This window comes from Saccoglossus kowalevskii, chromosome 18 (assembly GCF_978046115.1).
Source record: "Saccoglossus kowalevskii chromosome 18, keSacKowa6.1, whole genome shotgun sequence".
In the NCBI taxonomy this organism is placed as follows: Eukaryota; Metazoa; Hemichordata; class Enteropneusta; family Harrimaniidae; genus Saccoglossus; species Saccoglossus kowalevskii.
Window position 1 is genome coordinate 13,271,751 of NC_140658.1, and position 20,375 is coordinate 13,292,125.

At 32.0% G+C, this 20,375-nt stretch overlaps 1 protein-coding gene across 1 annotated transcript in view; it reads left to right on the forward strand.

Annotated features, from left to right (window-relative positions):
• The window catches only part of LOC100375377 (H(+)/Cl(-) exchange transporter 7-like), a 137,171-nt gene that overhangs the window by 110,580 nt on the left and 6,216 nt on the right, over positions 1-20,375 (forward strand). Inside the window, exons 6-21 of the mRNA XM_085492937.1 lie at positions 965-1,097; positions 1,565-1,674; positions 2,222-2,365; positions 2,714-2,800; positions 2,990-3,148; positions 3,696-3,806; positions 4,169-4,223; positions 4,333-4,393; positions 7,929-8,082; positions 8,919-9,012; positions 11,491-11,660; positions 12,730-12,906; positions 13,353-13,438; positions 13,752-13,878; positions 15,060-15,131; positions 17,441-17,557. Of these exons, the coding sequence (XP_085349063.1) occupies positions 965-1,097; positions 1,565-1,674; positions 2,222-2,365; positions 2,714-2,800; positions 2,990-3,148; positions 3,696-3,806; positions 4,169-4,223; positions 4,333-4,393; positions 7,929-8,082; positions 8,919-9,012; positions 11,491-11,660; positions 12,730-12,906; positions 13,353-13,438; positions 13,752-13,878; positions 15,060-15,131; positions 17,441-17,557 (1,857 nt within the window). The remainder of the gene's footprint in view (positions 1-964; positions 1,098-1,564; positions 1,675-2,221; positions 2,366-2,713; positions 2,801-2,989; positions 3,149-3,695; positions 3,807-4,168; positions 4,224-4,332; positions 4,394-7,928; positions 8,083-8,918; positions 9,013-11,490; positions 11,661-12,729; positions 12,907-13,352; positions 13,439-13,751; positions 13,879-15,059; positions 15,132-17,440; positions 17,558-20,375) is intronic.

Sequence of the window (20,375 nt, forward strand, 5' to 3'; positions counted from 1 at the left end):
GTGCATTTCCGCTACTAGAGAACTGACAATTTGTTCTAAAAAAAAAATGAATAGCTCACTTCAACTTTAAAGAAAAGGTGCTGTGTCAGTTTGGGTATCTGCGAAAAATCTTGGCCATTAAAAGCATTTCTCAGGCACGTATTATTTGGTTTCTAGAGTGCCACCGCTATTTGCGGAACATCCATTAGTTTTTATCCCGACAATTGTCTGAGTGAAAGCTTTACACAGATAGCTTGATTCCATTATGGGAACTAGATATCGCAGGCAAACTGAAAGGTCCATTTTAAAAAAATGTCACTAATAGAAACAGGAATGCAGACATTTATTTTAAACTTTGTTTCAAAACGTTTTATGCATTAATGGACATACATGTATGGTTGTTTCCGTCTGCTTTTCCCTCGACTTCTTTATGGCTACATGCTGCCATCACAGTTCAATATCAGAAATGTTTTATACTTTCAGTAATTACATCATTTTTGTGACAATAAATTTAAAGCAAAGTGGATTACTAAAAAGCATGACATGCATTACTCTGCTTTGAACATTTAAGTGATGGGACAAGGATTTAATCTTTAATGGTGCTGTTAAAAAGAATACTCTTAACAAATCAACCATTTGATGTTGCTATAAATAAGACGTTATTTTATCCACACCGGTATTGTAATCCCAGAGTACCCAGGGACAAGGTTCTTTCTTCGCTCAAATACTGTAGAATACTTTATTTTCGCTTGGAATTTATTTTCGCTGAAGGGATGCTTCAGTGGAAATTAAATCCAGCAAATATACTTTTTTTTCTTATATTTCACATTCAACTCATCAAAACTCAGTCAGTGAAAATAAACTCCATACAAAACACCCAAAATGTCTTTACAGCGAAAGTTAATTCTAAATAAAGTATTTCACAGCAGTTAAAATTCTGCCCTCAGTTGATCATGTAATTTTGATTATTTCGTTTTTATTACAGGGTGTTATAAAGAAGAATCTTGCTAAATGGCTGGTTATGTTCTTAATTGGTGTGTTTACTGGTGTTATAGCAGCTTGCATAGGCATCACTGTTGAACAACTTGTATCACTGAAAGTCGCAGTCCTTATTAAATGTATCCTTTGTTGTACTGTGATTTATAATATTTGTTTATTTAAACTCACAAGCTTCTTCAATTTTATTGTTGTTCTGAGCCAAACAGTACACTTCTAAACTGTAATTTTCGATTTAGGATTTGGAAATTTACATCAAATTGCAATCCCATATATAATGTTATTGGGGCAGAGATACGTCACCGAACGTTCTATGTTGCTAAGACGCACACTTCTGTATTATGTATTTTTATGGGCTATTCGCGAGCTGCCGTGGAACGCTGACCGAACAGCCGAGGACAACCAAATTTATATAGGTTACACATGTAGGGGTAATCTTGTTAGTGTTCAGGGGAGTCTCAAAAACTAGCCCAAAGTATTTGTTGGAAGTTTTCGACTGTCGGTGAAAATGCTTGGATAATTTGTACCAGGAATACTAATAATCAAAAGATATGATTTGTCATAAATTAACTCCTTAATAATTCGTCAGATATTAATAAATGTGTGGACAATGATTGTTTGTATATTCCATTCTTTATATGGCTGTCTATGAATATAGTTGGAGTTCTTATAGCAGGAGCACTTGTTGTTTTTGGATCGGTGAGTGCAATTATTTACACATCACTATTAACATTTTAATGGTCACTAAAACAGGTCATAGGTCACCAAAACACATCAAAGTTAACCAAAACAGGTCATAGGTCACCAAAACATATCAAAGTTAACCAAAACAGGTCATAGGTCACCAAAACAGGTCATGGATCACCAAATTGATCAAAGTTAACCAAAACAGGTCATGGATCACCAAACATATCAAAGTTAACTAAAACAGGTCATAGGTCACCAAAACAGGTCATGGATCACCAAAATAGGTCATAGGTCACAAAAACACATCAAAGTTAACCAAAACAGGTCATAGGTCACCAAAACAGGCCATGGGTCACCAAAACACATGACAGGTAAAGATAAAGGAACAGTATCTCGAACTCTGATAATTTTGTTTTTGTGAATATATCATTCCCAATCATGGCATGTGCATAATATAATTACCATTATTTACCCTTGCAGATGTTTATGCAAATTAGTATTTGTGTGCTTACTCAATACAATAATAATGCTGGAGTTGGTGTTTTTTGTTCCATTTCAGCCTGTAGCTGCAGGTAGTGGTATACCTCAAATTAAATGTTATTTAAATGGTGTGAAGATACCCAATGTTGTTGCTATGAAGACATTGGTCTGTAAAGCAGTAGGTGTGGCAATGTCTATGTCTGCTGGATTAGCTGTAGGAAAGGTGAGTTCATCAGTTTTCTTAACAATGTGTTTTGTCAGCTATAGTGCCCTCGCATTGTGCTGCAGGGAACCCAAATCCAATGCTCCAAATCATTCTTGAATGAAACCGATGTTATGAACACGTTATCAATCAGGATATGCTAATTAAGTTGACTGATTTATATTGGGGTATTGGTACACCAGTTACACAACCTGACTTCTGGCTTGTTCCTTGATTGACCTACATATATTGGTAACACTATCACGTCCACCCAGTGCCTGGCATTATGGTACAGCGCTCTCTTGTGTTACATTGCCATCTTGTGATGTTACAGATGCAACGGTTTTTTTTTTGTGTGTTTTTTTTCAGGAAGGGCCAATGATTCACTCAGGTTCTGTAGTAGCTGCTGGAATATCGCAAGCAAGATCCAGAAGATTCAAATCGTTAGATTTTAAAGTAAGATTTAATGATTCATGTATAATGCACTGATTCTATTGGCTAACTTGCCCCATGTGACTGAAACTAAAACCAACTATAGAGGGCGGTAAGCATATTGAGTGCGTTCTCTTCTCATATTACCTGTTGTATTGTCCTGACTTGAAAAGAAATATATATAACACATATATAAACATTTGTTTCTATCAGCTTTTTAAATACTTTCGCTGTGACACCGAAAAGAGAGACTTCATATCAGGGGGTGCAGCGGCCGGCGTGGCGTCAGCATTTGGTGCTCCAGTAGGGGGTGTGTTGTTCACTCTAGAAGAAGGTGCTAGTTTCTGGAATCAAAACTTGACATGGAGAATAGTGAGTATGAATGTGTGCATAAGAATTTTCCAGTTTGCATATTAATTACCTAATTTGTTTCTCAAGTTTTTATAAGGCAATTTTTTTGAGGAGGGCAAAAAAAAAAAAAAAATTAATTCTTTTTTTCCATTAGATTTGTGTGATTCACAAGAATTGTAAGTGAGATCATTGATCGGAGAGAAGAAATGAAATAAAATTTTATTCCATGTATAACCTTGTTTCTCATCTGCGCGAGACTTCGGTACTTTGATCATGATACTCCCACGAAAATGCAACATGTGTTTGTTATGCGGCGGGCGAAAAAAAAATGAGGATGAAAATAAGTTTTTTTAGCAATTTATTGCACTTACAAGTCAGCGGGCGTGAGAAATAACACTGAAATAAAATTATATTTTTATTTCATTTTCGGCTCCTGTTCATTCGACGGGTTCACGAAACAAAGGATAATAAAAGTCTGGCCTTATAGCATAAATTAATAATTTATTTTAAAATAAAAAACCTGCTTTAGTGTGCACTTGGTATATGTCGGCTATTATTTTTTTTTCAGTTTTTCTGTTCCATGGTGTCAACATTTTCTGTGAATGTTATACTCAGCGCTGTTCACGGCCATCCAGGTGACCTCAACTATCCAGGCTTGATTAGTTTTGGACGATTTTCAGTAAGTAATTATATTGAATGAATATGCTAGGTAATAATCTTTCATCAAATATGCTAATTTTATATTGGAATTTTGAATATTAATGAACTCTTGAATATTCATAGTCGTCCTGCACTCTCTGACTGCTGGGGAGAACCTTGGTACAGGATGCTAATATATTGTAAAACATGTTGAAATAACTGAGTTTTCATTTTGAATATTAATGAGCTCATGAATATTCATAACCGTCATTTGCTCAACAAACTTTTTGTGTTGTGCATCTAAGCAAAAAGACTAATGAGGAATATTGAACAGATATATTAAAAAAATACCCAAATTTGTTTATATCTGACAATTTATATGCTCAAACTTTTATTTTACAGAATTTAAAATATGATTGGTATGAACTATTAGTGTTTATATTGATGGGAATCATGGGTAAGTTTTCTATATCTATATGGACTAGAAGATATGGGTCAGTTATTAATCTATTCTGACATATTTTGACACTGTGGAGTGTTTATACTGATTATTTCACCTTCCACAGGTGGACTAACTGGAGCGCTGTTTAATTTTATAAATAGAAGAATAACTATATTAAGACAAAGGTAATTACAGCATCATATGGGTCTGAGTGAAAACCTATAAACACATAATCTCAATTTACACATATTTAGGCAATATAACACAAATTTAAATGATATAACAAATATTTAACATGATTAAAAACATATTTAAGTATTCAAAACATATTTGAGTGATATAACACATATTTAAGTGATATAACATATTTTTATGTGGTATTACACATATTTATGTTGTATTACTCATATTTATGCGATATAACACATACTTAAGTGATATAATATATTTTTATGTGGTATTACACATATTTATGTGGTATTACTCTTATTTATGTATTACTCATATTTATGCGATATAACACATACTTAAGTGATATAATATATTTTTATGTGGTATTACTCATATTTATGCGATATAACACATACTTAAGTGATATAATATATTTTTATGTGGTATTACACATATTTATGTGGTATTACTCTTATTTATGTATTACTCATATTTATGCGATATAACACATACTTAAGTGATATAATATATTTTTATGTGGTATTACACATATTTATGTGGTATTACTCATATTTATGTGGTATTACTCATATTTATGTGGTATTACTCATATTTATGTGGTATTACTCGTATTTATGTGGTATTACTCATATTTATGTGGTATTACTCGTATTTATGTGGTGTTACTCATATTTATGCGATATAACACATATGCAATATAACACATACTTAAGTGATATAATATATTTTTATGTGGTATTACACATATTTATGTGGTATTACTCATATTTATGTGGTATTACTCATATTTATGTGGTATTACTCATATTTATGCGATATAACACATACTTAAGTGATATAACATTTTTACCTTGCCCGTACCATCAAAGATGGAAGGGAAAGGTATATTAAGGGAAAAATTTTGTTTGTCGTTGTTGTTGTTGTCGTTGTCGTTGTTAATAATTGTTATTGTGTGCATAATAACTTTACTAATTCTATTCCAAACTTTATCAAACTCACCTTATTCATCAGTATAAAGTCTTCCCTGAGTTTGAACAACAGATGTCCTGTATGAAAATATCATGCAAAAATTGAGAAAATCTGATAAAATATTTTGACTGTTTCTACTTGACTGATCACTGGTGATACACATCAAAGGTCACTGATCTCAGTGGAAATATGCATTGTTGTATGTGTTCAATGAAGCAAATGATTGATCTTGTAATAATATCCTTGGTAATGTATCTCAGAATCCCATACTGGGTTTCAAAACCAACTCATGGAGAGATTGCACAGTCTAATACACATTTGCAAACCTACCAATAAAATCTTTACAGAAAACAAGATGTTAGAAAATCAATATAAGCACTCCTATGAACTGGGTGCCTAACTTTGATCTGAAAATCTGAAGCTAATAGAAAATCTGTTTAGTTCAAAGTTATCAAATCAAAAACAATACATAAAAAATACATTAAAAGCAAAACATTTCATCCACATTTTAAAAAGAAAATTATTCTAAAATATATGTATTCTGTATTTGACAAACAGTTCATTCGACAAATGAAAACTTACAGGAATATGTTTCAGCTATTAGAACAGAATGATAGAGTTTTTATAATACTAGTTTAAAAACGCACTTCAAAGATTGCAGTGTTTGAAGATGTAGATTCTCAGGAGGCAACAGTACTGTTGACTTCTCCCTCCACTGGACACCAACTAACTATTGAAGTTGATTTGCAGATTTGCAAAGCAGAGCTTGCAACATGATAGCTATTCATAAAGGGTGTTTTTTTTTTACTTTTCATATAATACAGTAGTCACACAATGAGGCAGTTCATATTTGTCTCAGTGAATCATTAATTTTTGACAGACACCTGTACAAAATACTTGGACTAACACCAGCTAAAATTTTCTGTTATCTTGCATGTTTTATGAATCTATTCACATCTAAATGCAGCACTTTTTTTTTTGCAATGAGACATTTTTTTTTATACTAAAATATCTGAATTACTTTGAATAAAGCTGGAAATTATGTCCCTTAAAATAATTAAACAAATATGGCACCAATGTTTTTGTAAGATATTTACATCTTTTAAGTACATTCGGTAGACTGATTCCCCACTGTTGGTTCAACCCCAAAACTTGTTTGTATTCAAAATTAATTATGACACTGCATATTTATATTAAAACAAACTATGATAAAGGGAATTATATTATATAACAAAGGGCAAGGTCGCCAGAGTTCAACTATGTTTATGTGGTATTACTCATATTTATGCGATATAACACATATGCGATATAACACATACTTAAGTGATATAATATATTTAAATGATATAACACATTTTTATGTGATATGTTATAACATATGATGTTTAATGCCCATTTATGTGATATAAAAATATTACAATATAACATATTTATATGATTTAATGTTTACGTATATAACATTTATGTGATATATTATGTGATATTTGAAGCTGTTATCTGATATTACTTGTTTGTGAAGCTGGTTATACGAGTATATTTTGATCAAAATGAAAGTGAGTGGAAAACATCCCATAATGCATCAACCAGTTCTACGAATAAGTGATATCAGGTGATAGCCTTTTTGTCACATGACCAACTCCAAGAATCAAAACGACAGAAATCCTGATTTTAAAGAGATATACTTAATAGTATACTTATATACTATATTATATGCGAGTCATTATCAAGTCTGAAATTCTCAAACCGCAGTGATAAAAAAATGTCTGCACACTGTTCGAGCAAACAAAACAGATGATGTTAATCATGCGCATCACAATGTTCAGTGTGAAAGTTCATTTATAGTGATATTTCATTTATAGTAATATTTCATTATAGTGATATTTCATTTATAGTGATATTTCATTTATAGTGATATTTCATTATAGTGATATTTCATTTATAGTAATATTTCATTATAGTGATATTTCATTTATAGTGATATTTCATTTATAGTGATATTTCATTATAGTGATATTTCATTTATAGTAATATTTCATTATAGTGATATTTCATTTATAGTAATATTTCATTATAGTGATATTTCATTATAGTGATATTTCATTTATAGTGATATTTCATTATAGTGATATTTCATTTATAGTAATATTTCATTATAGTGATATTTCATTATAGTGATATTTCATTTATAGTGATATTTCATTATAGTGATATTTCATTTATAGTGATATTTCATTATAGTGATATTTCATTTATAGTAATATTTCATTATAGTGATATTTCATTATAGTGATATTTCACACTAAACATCACTACTAAGAATGACATGCACTATAGTAATGTGAAGAAACATTTATTTGTTTTAATGCGCTAAAACATATTGTAAATATAGTGTTCTATTCTCACCACGTCCTCTGTTCTGATTACCATGGTTACATATATGAACATAATGACGGGAAAGAAGTTTTGTGGCCCTCTCATTTTTAACAAAATGCTGTTGGCCATTTGCTTCTTAGGTTTAGGTAGTCCATAAATAACTTAGATTCTATTTCCATTTTCTAGGTTTATAAATAACAGACTATCAAAAATGTTGGAAGTGGTTGTTGTGTGCACGGTTACAACCATTGTAGCATTTATGTTAATCTATTTCACTAATGATTGCCATTCTATGAAGATATTGAACTCTACATATGATGTTGAAACAGAGAAATACCAAGTGCAGGTGTGTTATCTGAATTTTAATATCTAATTTGAGAAAACAGAACATAAACAAACACACTTTACATATGATTTTGAGACAGAGAAATACCAAGTGAAGGTGAGTTATCTGAATTTAAATATCTAACTTGAAAAAACAGAACACAAACAAACACATTTTACATATGATGTTGAGACAGAGAAATACCAAGTGAAGGTGAGTTATCTGAATTTAAATATCTAACTTGAGAAAACAGAACACAAACAAACACATTTTACATATGTTGTTGAAACAGAGAAATACCAAGTGCAGGTGAGTTATCTGAATTTAAATATCTAACTTGAGAAAACAGAAAACAAACAAACACACTTTACATAAGATGTTGAAGTAGAGAAATACCAAGTGCAGGTGAGTTATCTGAATTTAAATATCTAACTTGAGAAAACAGAACACAAACAAATACACTTTACATAAGACGTTGAAATTAAGAAATACCAAGTGAAGGTAAGTTATATGAATTTAAATATCTAACTTGAGAAAATAGAACACAAACAAACACACTTTACACAAGACATTGAAGTAGAAAAATACCAAGTGAAGGTAAGTTGTATGAATTTAAATATCTAACTTGAGAAAACAGAGCACAAACAGACAAATTGTGTACATATAATAGGCTGTAGTATGTTGTCCTATGTAAAAAATAATGTTTTTGACTTTTCTTGATTTTATGCCTTCTTAAAAACTACTAGTTTGGTTATAATAAATACAAGGCAAATGTAAAACGAATAACTCCTAACATAGTTTGCTATTTATTTTTGCCAAGTAACTGAAGGATCTTTGATTTTCAATTACAGTTACGATGTAAAGATGGAGACTATAATTCAATGGCATCACTCTTTTTTGAGACACCAGAGGGCAGTGTTCGTAGGCTATTCCATGACAATTCAGGTCAGTTTCTGTATTTTTAACTCTTGCATGGTTACTGATTGTCACAATATTGGACAGTGATTGATCAAAGTTTCACAATATTGGACAATGATTGGTGAAAATGTCATAATGTTGGATAGTGATTGGTGAAAGTGTCTAAATATTGAACAGTGATTGTTCAAAGTATCACAATATTGGACAGTGATTGTTCAAAATGTCACAATATTGAACGGTGATTGGTGAAAATGTCACAATGTTGGATAGTGATTGGTGAAAGTGTCTAAATATTGAACAGTGATTGTTCAAAGTATCACAATATTGGACAGTGATTGTTCAAAATGTCACAATATTGAACGGTGATTGGTGAAAATGTCACAATGTTGGATAGTGATTGGTGAAAGTGTCTAAATATTGAACAGTGATTGTTCAAAGTATCACAATATTGGACAGTGATTGTTCAAAATGTCACAATATTGGACAGTGATTGATCAAAGTTTCACAATATTGGACAGTGATTGGTGAAAATGTCACAATGTTGGATAGTGATTGGTGAAAGTGTCTAAATATTGAACAGTGATTGTTCAAAGTATCACAATATTGGACAGTGATTGGTCAAAATGTCACAATATTAGACAGTGATTGATCAAAGTTTCACAATATTGGACAGTGATTGGTGAAAATGTCACAATGTTGGATAGTGATTGGTGAAAGTGTCTAAATATTGAACAGTGATTGTTCAAAGTATCACAATATTGGACAGTGATTGTTCAAAATGTCACAATATTGGACAGTGATTGATCAAAGTTTCACAATATTGGACAGTGATTGGTGAAAATGTCACAATATTGGACAGTGATTGATCAAAATGTCACAATATTGAACGGTGATTGGTGAAAATGTCACAATGTTGGATAGTGATTGGTGAAAGTGTCTAAATATCGAACAGTGATTGTTCAAAGTATCACAATATTGGACAGTGATTGGTCAAAATGTCACAATATTGGACAGTGATTGATCAAAATGTCACAATATTGGACAGTGATTGGTGAAAATGTCACAATGTTGGATAGTGATTGGTGAAAGTGTCTAAATATCGAACAGTGATTGTTCAAAGTATCACAATATTGGACAGTGATTGGTGAAAATGTCACAATGTTGGATAGTGATTGGTGAAAGTGTCTAAATATCGAACAGTGATTGTTCAAAGTATCACAATATTGGACAGTGATTGGTGAAAATGTCACAATGTTGGATAGTGATTGGTGAAAGTGTCTAAATATCGAACAGTGATTGTTCAAAGTATCACAATATTGGACAGTGATTGGTGAAAATGTCACAATGTTGGATAGTGATTGGTGAAAGTGTCTAAATATCGAACAGTGATTGTTCAAAGTATCACAATATTGGACAGTGATTGGTGAAAATGTCACAATGTTGGATAGTGATTGGTGAAAGTGTCTAAATATCGAACAGTGATTGTTCAAAGTATCACAATATTGGACAGTGATTGGTGAAAATGTCACAATGTTGGATAGTGATTGGTGAAAGTGTCTAAATATCGAACAGTGATTGTTCAAAGTATCACAATATTGGACAGTGATTGTTCAAAATGTCACAATATTGGACAGTGATTGGTGAAAATGTCACAATGTTGGATAGTGATTGGTGAAAGTGTCTAAATATTGAACAGTGATTGGTCAAAGTGTCACAATAATGGACAGTGATTGGTCAAAATGTTAATATTGGTCAGTGATTAGTCAAAGTATCACAATATTGGACAGTGATTGGTGAAAATGTCACAATGTTGGATAGTGATTGGTGAAAGTGTCTAAATATCGAACAGTGATTGTTCAAAGTATCACAATATTGGACAGTGATTGTTCAAAATGTCACAATATTGGACAGTGATTGGTGAAAATGTCACAATGTTGGATAGTGATTGGTGAAAGTGTCTAAATATTGAACAGTGATTGGTCAAAGTGTCACAATAATGGACAGTGATTGGTCAAAATGTTAATATTGGTCAGTGATTAGTCAAAGTGTCACAATATTGGACAGTGATTGGCCATAGTATCACTATAAAGGACAGTTATTGGTCAAAGTGTCTCAATATTAAACAGTGATTGGTCAAAATGTCACAATAATGGACAGTGATTGGTCAAAGTATCACAATAATGGACAGTAATTGGTCAAAATGTTAATATTGGTCAGTGATTAGTCAAAAGTTGCACAATATTGGATAGTGATTGGTCAAAATGTCACAATATTGGACAGTGATTGGCCATAGTATTTCTATAATGAACAGTTATTGGTCAAAGTGTCTCAATATTAAACAGTGATTGGTCAAAATGTTAATATTGGTCAGTGATTGGTCAAAATGTCGCAATATTGAACATTGATTGCTCAAAGTATCATAATAATGGACAGTGATTGCATAACCAATCATCTCTCATTTATCAAAGACTGAAACCATGTGTTTTTTTTATATATTTACTTCAGGAGCATACAATCCGGTATCACTCTCATTGTTTTTCATCTGCTATTTTTTTTTGGCTTGTTGGACTTATGGTCTACCTGTTCCTAGTGGTATATTTATACCATCATTATTAACTGGTGCTGCATGGGGTAGACTGATTGGTATGCTGGTCAATTCAATGGTAGATGACACGGTGAGTGTAATTAAGCTGTACATTGAATTACTGACACTCAAAGCACCAATTTCGAGAAATTGAGAATGTTATATGGACTCAATAATTTTTCAAACATTTTAGTGCAAAATTACTCTAATTTTTATGCAATTGTCTATAATTATTTTGTCAATTTTTGATCAAATAAACTTGACTTTTAATTGACTCTTGTATTCACTTAAAATGATTTAATCACTTTCTGCTTGACATATCAAACAAAATGTGTAAATGATAATTAAAATAGTGACAGACATATTAATTTGTCAAGGGTTTTGTTAAGGTAGAAGCCTAGTCATAATTTTTGACAAAATTGGTCATAAATCGCATGACAATGTTCATTAGTTTATTATGTACAATCATGAAGCTAATGTCTCATAGTATAATGAAATGGCATTATTTTTTGTGTTACAGTTAAGCTTTTTGAGAAACGTGTCCCAATATTTCTTAAAAATTAGAACAATTCCATAGAACATAATTTTAAAGAAAAAATATATTTTTTGACACTTTTAAAACCCAGATTTTTTTAATAATACAGAACAACAAAAGGTACTCCATCATTAACAATATATGATTTTTTCAGCCTATGTCACCAGGCTAGATTTTGAGATATTGCATAATATAATAAGGTAAAAGTGTTATAATAGTGTCAAAATGGTGACTTTCCACTAAAATACAACCATTAATTTCTCGAAAAAAAGGCTGGTGACCCCCAACTTTTTTTAGGTCAATATCCTTATATTGCCTTGGAGTACAATTTATTGCAAAATGAATAAATTCTGGGTTTTTTAATTTATGAGTAGGCTTCTACCTTATGGCAATAAATGTCCTTGAGATTAACAACACATAACAGTGAAATAGCACAAGTGGGGTTGACAATGTATTTGGCATCTGCGAATGTTGACTGTATTTAATTTGTTTTATGTACTCTACCGCATTCTGTAATTATGTCAGTTCTATTTTTAGTAACACTATGAAATCATCACGAATAATTAGCAGAATGTAATAATATAGTGTTAAAATATTGTTGAGAAATATAATAATTTCTGTACAGAATATAGATGTTGGGAAGTATGCATTGATTGGTGCCGCTGCTCAGCTCGGCGGTATACTGCGAATGACAATTAGCTTAACTGTAATACTTATAGAAGCTACGGGCAACATGTCTTTCGGGTTACCAGTGATGTTGGTATTGATGATGGCACAGTGGGTCGGTAATATGTTTAATAAAGTAAGTTACTTTCATGACTATCCATCCTTTTTTCTTCATTTCAATAAATTGATACTGCAGGTTGCTTTGCGTAACAATAAAGTGAAAAAAAAAATTTATAGCATAGTTTGCAAATTGTGCCAGAAAGTACTCCATAATGTGATTATTAAACTGAAGTTTTTTTAATTCGAACATACAAAGTAAACCCCACAGAAATATTGACAGACATATTTACAATGGTTGTAGCACTAGTGTTTGAAATCAAATGTTCTCATAATGTTTATATTTAATTGGTTTCATGTACTGAACAACATAGATTTCAAAGTCATAATTAACGTTATTGGTTACATTTATCCAATTACTAAAGTGTTTTCTTGGTCATTCTAAAAAATTTAAAGACGCTATGAAAATATTGTATAAAAAGAGAGATAAAACTTGATTTATTATATTTTTTTTGTGTGTTTCAGGGATTATATGATATTCATATATCTTTAAATGGTGTCCCATATCTAGGATGGGAAGCGCCACCTATGTCAGCTAAAATATTTGCCAGGTAAGCAACAATAAAAATGGAGAATATGTGAACTTCCTGTATTTCCTGTATCATTTACAGATAAGGATATAACACTGCTCTACGTTCTCAATAATGAGTTAAGATTTGATTATAATTATTCTGAAGTTATACGTCCTTGATGCAATAATTTCCCATTACCATGGAGATGCAAGAATTGTGCAGCACCAGCAATGGTGAAATTATTTTTTGCTACAAATCAAAACAAAAATTTCAAAATGCAATCAGTCTGGTGAAAACTTTTATCTGGCCTGAAAAGAAAATCAGTTAATCATTTCATATTCATTGTCTTCAGGGAAGTGATGTGTGCTCCAGTAATCACACTGCATACAGTTGAGAAGGTTGGTGATGTGGTTGACCTTTTGACCCGTGAAATACACAATGGTTTTCCTGTTGTAGATGAATTGGAAGAAGATGAGCAGGTATGTATGCACCAAATGAAATAAGAAAAATTGTAGTTAAAAGAAAAATACATTTTGTATCTACACTCCCTATGTAATGAACTGCTCTCCTTGCCAATGACCCACCCAGTTACAGAATGGAATGCTCTGCTTATTAATATAACTCCATTATATAGGAGAGGGAAGATAAAAAATATATTTTGTATTTTTTTAAATATCATTTTTTTCTACTCCCTGTGTATGCACCCGTAAACATGGTAGACTATGGTTTAGTTATACTATTTTGTTATCATCTTTTACTGACAAATCACTTTCCTTGAAAAAGAGCAATATCAAATAGCCCCATGTGAAATATGGGTGGAATTTCTGTTTAAGTTGTTGTTAATATTCAAATTTGCACAACACATGGCTTGGTAGCGGGAGCTTATATGATTCGTATTACATGCAATGATGGCACGTAGTTTGATCAATAACAAATTGAGAACAGAATTTATAGCAACTAAGCTGACGATAGTGTTTTTTCTGACTAGAGTAAATATTATGCAAATAGTGTAGTTCTTGATTGGTTAAACTCTGGTTGTTCCAAGTATACAGCTCACTCCTCTGACAAAATTGTGTCAGTTTTTTTTTTCACAAAAAAAAATGAGAAAACTATACATGAAATGGATAGTTTGCAGTATATATACAGTCAATATAATGCAGATAGTGTAGTTCTTGATTGGTTAAATTTTGGCTGTTCCAAGTATACAACTCCTACCTCTGACAATATTGTGTCATTGCATATTTATTTATTTTTTCACAAAAAAATGAGAAAATTATAAATGAAATGGATAGTTTACAGTATATATACAGTAAATATTATGCAAATAGTGTAGTTCTTGATTGGTTAAACTTTGGCTGTTCCAAGTATACAACTCACTCCTCTGACAAAATTGTGTCAGTTTTTTTTTTCACAAAAAAATGAGAAAACCATAAATGAAATGGATAGTTTACAGTATATATACAGTAAATATTATGCAAATAATGTAGTTCTTGATTGGTTAAACTTTGGCTGTTCCAAGTATACAACTCCCTCCTCTGACAATATTGTGTCATTGCATATTTATGAGAAAATTATAAATGAAATGGATAGATCACAGTATATATTTACATAGTTTCTGAATAAATACCACTCACATAAACATCAAATTTATGCATTGCAGTTAGAAGGAAATCATGGGCGACTGAAGGGGCTTATACTGCGTGAGCAATTGTCAGTGTTATTGAGACACAAGGTAAGACACTTCAAATGTTGTTGTAGTTAACCTCTGATTCACATTTATATTTGAATTCATTTTTGAGTTTGAATAGCTTTGAATTATTGACTCATAGCTTGTTTTTTAAAATTATTTTGTAGAAATATTCAAAGATATTGCCAGTGATTGACTCCCGTGTGCGAAGCACAAAAGGGAGTCTTTGCAGTTACCCTGTCTGTATGTCTGTATGTATGTATGTATGTATGTATGTATGTCACTTTTTTTGTTCCACCGTTATCTCAAGAACCACTAATCAAATTTTGGTGAAACTTGGTACATAGATGCTCTGGGATAATGCGCAGAGTTGATTAAGTTTTGGTAAAAATCTATGAATATTAATTACCTAATTTGCATGATAATTAGCTGATTTTTAGCTGTTCCAATACTGTTCCACTGATATCTGAAGAACCACTCATTGGATTTTGATGAAACTTGGCACATGGATGCTCTGAACTAGTGCGCAGATTTGATTAGTTTTGGGTAAAAATCTATGAATATTAATTATCTAATTTGAATGATAATTAACTGATTTCAAGCTGTTCCATGACTGTTCCACTGATATTTGAAGAACCACTCATTGGATTTCAATGAAACTTGGCACATGGATGTTCTGAACTAATGTGCAGATTTGATTAGTTTTGGGTAAAAATCTTTTAATATTATTAATTACCTAATTTACATAATGATTAATCAATTTTCGGCTTTTCCACTGATATCTCAAGTACTAATCATAACATTTCAATAAAACTTGATACATAGATGTCATATGACACTGCACAGACCTGATAGTGTTTAGAGTAATATCAGTACATATTAATTACCTAATTTGCATAATTAATTAATTTTCAGCTTTTGATATTTCGAGTAGTAATGATCACATTTCAATGAAACTTGGTACATAGTTACTTGAGGACTGTGCAGAGACCTAATTAGTTTTTGGGTAAATATGTGTGCATATTAATCACCTTATTAGCATAATTAGTTAATTTTCAGCTTTTCACCTGATATCTCAAGTACTAATCATCACATTTCAATGAGACTTGCGTCATTTTCTAGGAATATGCAGAGACCTGATTAATTTTGGGATGAATAATTGTGCCTATTAATTACCTAATTTGCATAATTAGTTAATTTTTTGCTGTTCTATGGCTGTTGCACTGATGTCTACAAACCACTCATTGGATTTCAATGAAACTTTTAAAGAGTGTACTCATCACATTTCAATGAACCTAGGACTATACACCATATTAGTTTTTGGTAAATATGTATGCTTCTTAATCACTTAATTAACATAATTAATTAATACTGATATCTCAAGTATTGATCATCACATTTGAATAAAACTTGGTACATAAATGCTCTAGGACAATAGACGGCCTGATTAATTTTGAGTTAAAATCTGTTCATATTAACTCTCTAATTAGCATAATAATTAATATTTTTTGGGTTCTAATCACATTTCAATGAAACTTGGTACATTGTGCAGACCTTATTAGTTTTACACTTAAATCTGTTCATATCAGTTACCTGATTTACATAATTAGTTTTCAGCTATTCCATCAATATCTCAAGTACAAGTAATTTTGAATTAATTTTTAATGTGTCTTCAATACTCTCAGCACACGGGAGTTCTTTCTAAGCTTTCTTTGATTTTAAAAATATTTTAACATTTGAATGACTGAAATGAGTAATTTTATGACACCATAAATATGTAAATGAATATTAATCCGAATACAAGACCAGTAACTACTCCGTGGTAATCTGGGTGAATATATGCTGCTGTCATTATTTATTGTAAACAAGATTTACTTGCTAAAATTGAGAAAATTGTTTTTAAATTAGTATTTTTTTTTTCAATAATCTACCATGTTATTATTATCCCCTGTGTAATACTTATTTTCCACCCCCATGAATGGAATGGACTATGCCCTGCAAAAAATGAATAACAAAATGTTGAAACAGAGTTTGACAAATCTAGATAAAATTTTATGATGTGTTAATTGCCATGTATCTTAAAAGTGTTTTTTTCTGAATATGCCTGACAGAACAGACTAACTATCGCAGAGTTGTCTACTAAGAGCATTAAAAAATAGTTTAGATAGTAAAAACAAGCAACTCTTCAAGAGTTTATATAAGAAATTAATGTCTACAAATTGTTGTCTTCTCTCTAAAGCAGGTAAAACCATATGAGCAATCAAGGACTGCATTATTGTAGCTTAAAATGGCACACTCATCTCGAACTTTATAGAATTATAATCATCAACTTGATACCTTTTGTCTATATTTAGGTATTCCTGAAAGTGGATGACATGAATAATATACCGCAGCATTTGGTGGATGAAGTCTCTCAGAAATTGACGTTGACTGATTTTCGGGATGCGTATCCAAGGTACCCTCATATTGAGGTATGTCATAATACAAATAAGATACAGTCCAAGAACCCCATTTCGGTATGTAGTATTTTCCAATCCTTGATTAGTGAGTAGCCTATGGCATGGAAAGTAATGCTTCGCTACGGTTTATAAGCAAAACGCTTCCCAATAACCGCGCTCTCATTGTATTACCATAGGTTAGATAACATGATTTGTATATCTAAGATTACTATGCTGTAAAATACATTTTGGCTGTTTTGTATGAAGTTTATTTTCACCGGATTTTATTTTCGCTGATTCCTCTCTTCAGTTAAAATAGCGAAAATAAATTCCAAGTGAAAATAAAGTACTTTAAAGTATAGTAAAGGCAACAAAAACTTAGTTTTCATTTCGCCATTTTCTGCTATTATCTGCTATAAATTTTATGTGAATATATAAAATTACAATTTCCTCACTGTAAATATGCTCACATATCAAAATATTGTTAAAATAAGTAATAATAAATTATGAGAGATCAATAGCCCTCACTTTACATTATTTGTTATTAATTAATTATATTGATTAATAATCAAATATAAGTATAGTTATCTGCTGCTAAACTGTAACCTGAGAATATGACCTGAGGATACCCTGTGTGACCTTGCGGCACAATGCATGTTGGGTAAACCCTCGGATAATGTTAGATTTGAACTCACCAGTTTTTGACCAAACAGGGTAATCAGTGAGAAAGTGGCTGCCTGGGGAGGTGTGCATGGTATAAATGACTAGCAGTGGTGATTAAACCAGGGGGCTGTTGGTCTTTTTTCGGGTAGAGCTCCTTTAGTTTATGTCAGCACTAGCCAGTCACTGTCGCTATTTGTTGTAATTTTATAATTAAATGTGGGTGAGTTTCACAAATAAGCTTGGCTTGCATGCAGCGCTGTTCAAAAAGACCTGTTACACAAGGCAAATGCAACACAATTGTCGCATAATAATAAATGTAAAGTAAATGAAGGTTCTAACTAAAACCTTAGTAAATTGCATATCTTGTCAAGAAGGTATGCAACAGGTGGACATGATAAATATTATTACAAGGAAATGTCAATTTGACTGACCAATGAATCAGATCCTATCATATCTTATAAACAAATGCAAAATACAACTTAAATTGTCCACAACTGAGGTGTTAGCAAAACAAAACCAATGAGCTGAACAAGCTCAACATGTAGAAGTTAGCCCTAACAGTCAAAGTATTGTTTGATTTCATGTACCCAGAGTTATAGCATGATCAGATGCTCCAACACCAAATGCTTAAGAGATCTTTCAGTTCATGCATTTTTGCATGTCTTGTTCGTCTCCAGGGTGAGGGAGGTGGAGGTTGGGCACTTGACTCTTGATTGCCTTCAAGGCCCGCCTTGATAGTGTCACATCTTGCCAGAGTGTGTTTACCTTCAGCATGACAAATGAACATTTGAGACTGACTGATCTTGTGTGCATCTGTGATAGTGCAGAGTACACAAACAGGGCACAGGAACATGGAAACCGGTTAATCTTGTCTCTGGTTCGTAACTCTAAAAGGTGATTAGTCTACAAAGTTTCCGAGAAGGCCTAGAATTCTCTTTATTTCCTCCCTGAAGCCACGGCTAGTGTTTTTCTTGTGCAGTTGGCAAGTAGCACTGCACATTGCAGCTCATTAGGTGGCGGCTGAAGAGATGCCAACACTACTACCAAGATGGTGACTAATCTCAGAAGGTGTTCAGCCCACGTTAGAAGAAGTTCTTTGAATAGTGTGTTAATCCTACCCAAGCTAATGCAAATCCATCTTATCTAAGTTGGAAGATAGCCTGTACTGAAAGTGTAACATGGAACAGCTACAGGGTCATTGAATCAACCATATTGGACATTGTCACTGACCGTGGGTCGCAGGGAAACATCCTGGGATGCTCTTTGAGCAGTGACCAGAAGATGTACAAAGATCCACCCTTGACTCAGCCAGAATGGCACTATCAATGTCATTGTTGTTTTGTTTAATAAAGAGTCTTATAATGAATTGCTGGCAAAAAGGGTTAAGGTCGATCAATACTAAGAGCATCAGGAGTCAAAGAGTAGTTTTTTGCCAGAAAGATTAAGGTGCAATGATACATCCAGACTGGGTGTTCATACATGTTAAAATCTGATTGGTTGTTTGTCATTTATAATGAACTCTGATTGGCTGTTCATTTCATAAAGAACTCTGCTTGGCTGTTCATTTCATAAAGAACTCTGATTGGCTGTTCATCATTCATAGTGAATTCTCATTTTATGATAGATTGGTTCCTCATTTATGTTAAACTCTGACTGCATGGCTGTGCATCATCCATGATGAACTCTGATTGGCTATTCACCATTCATGTTCATTATTCATATTAAACTCTGATTGGCTATTCACTTGTTGTATTAAACTCTGTTCATCCTTCATAATGAACATTGTTTGGCTGTTTAACAATCATATTAAACTCTGGTTGTTATCATTCATAATAAAATCTGATTTGTTGTGCATTATTCATACTGAACTCTGTTTGGCTGTTCACCATTCATAATGAATTCATATTGGCTGCTCACCATTCAATATGAACTCGTATTGCCTGTTCATCATTTATAATGAAATTTGATTGGATGTTCACCATTCAATATAAACTCTGATTGGCTGTTCATCATTTATAATGAAATTTGATTGGATGTTCACCATTCAATATAAACTCTGATTGGCTGTTCATCATTTATAATGAAATTTGATTGGATGTTCACCATTCAATATAAACTCTGATTGGCTGTTCACTATTTATATTCAACTCTGATTGGCTATATATGCATTATTCATAATGAACTCTGA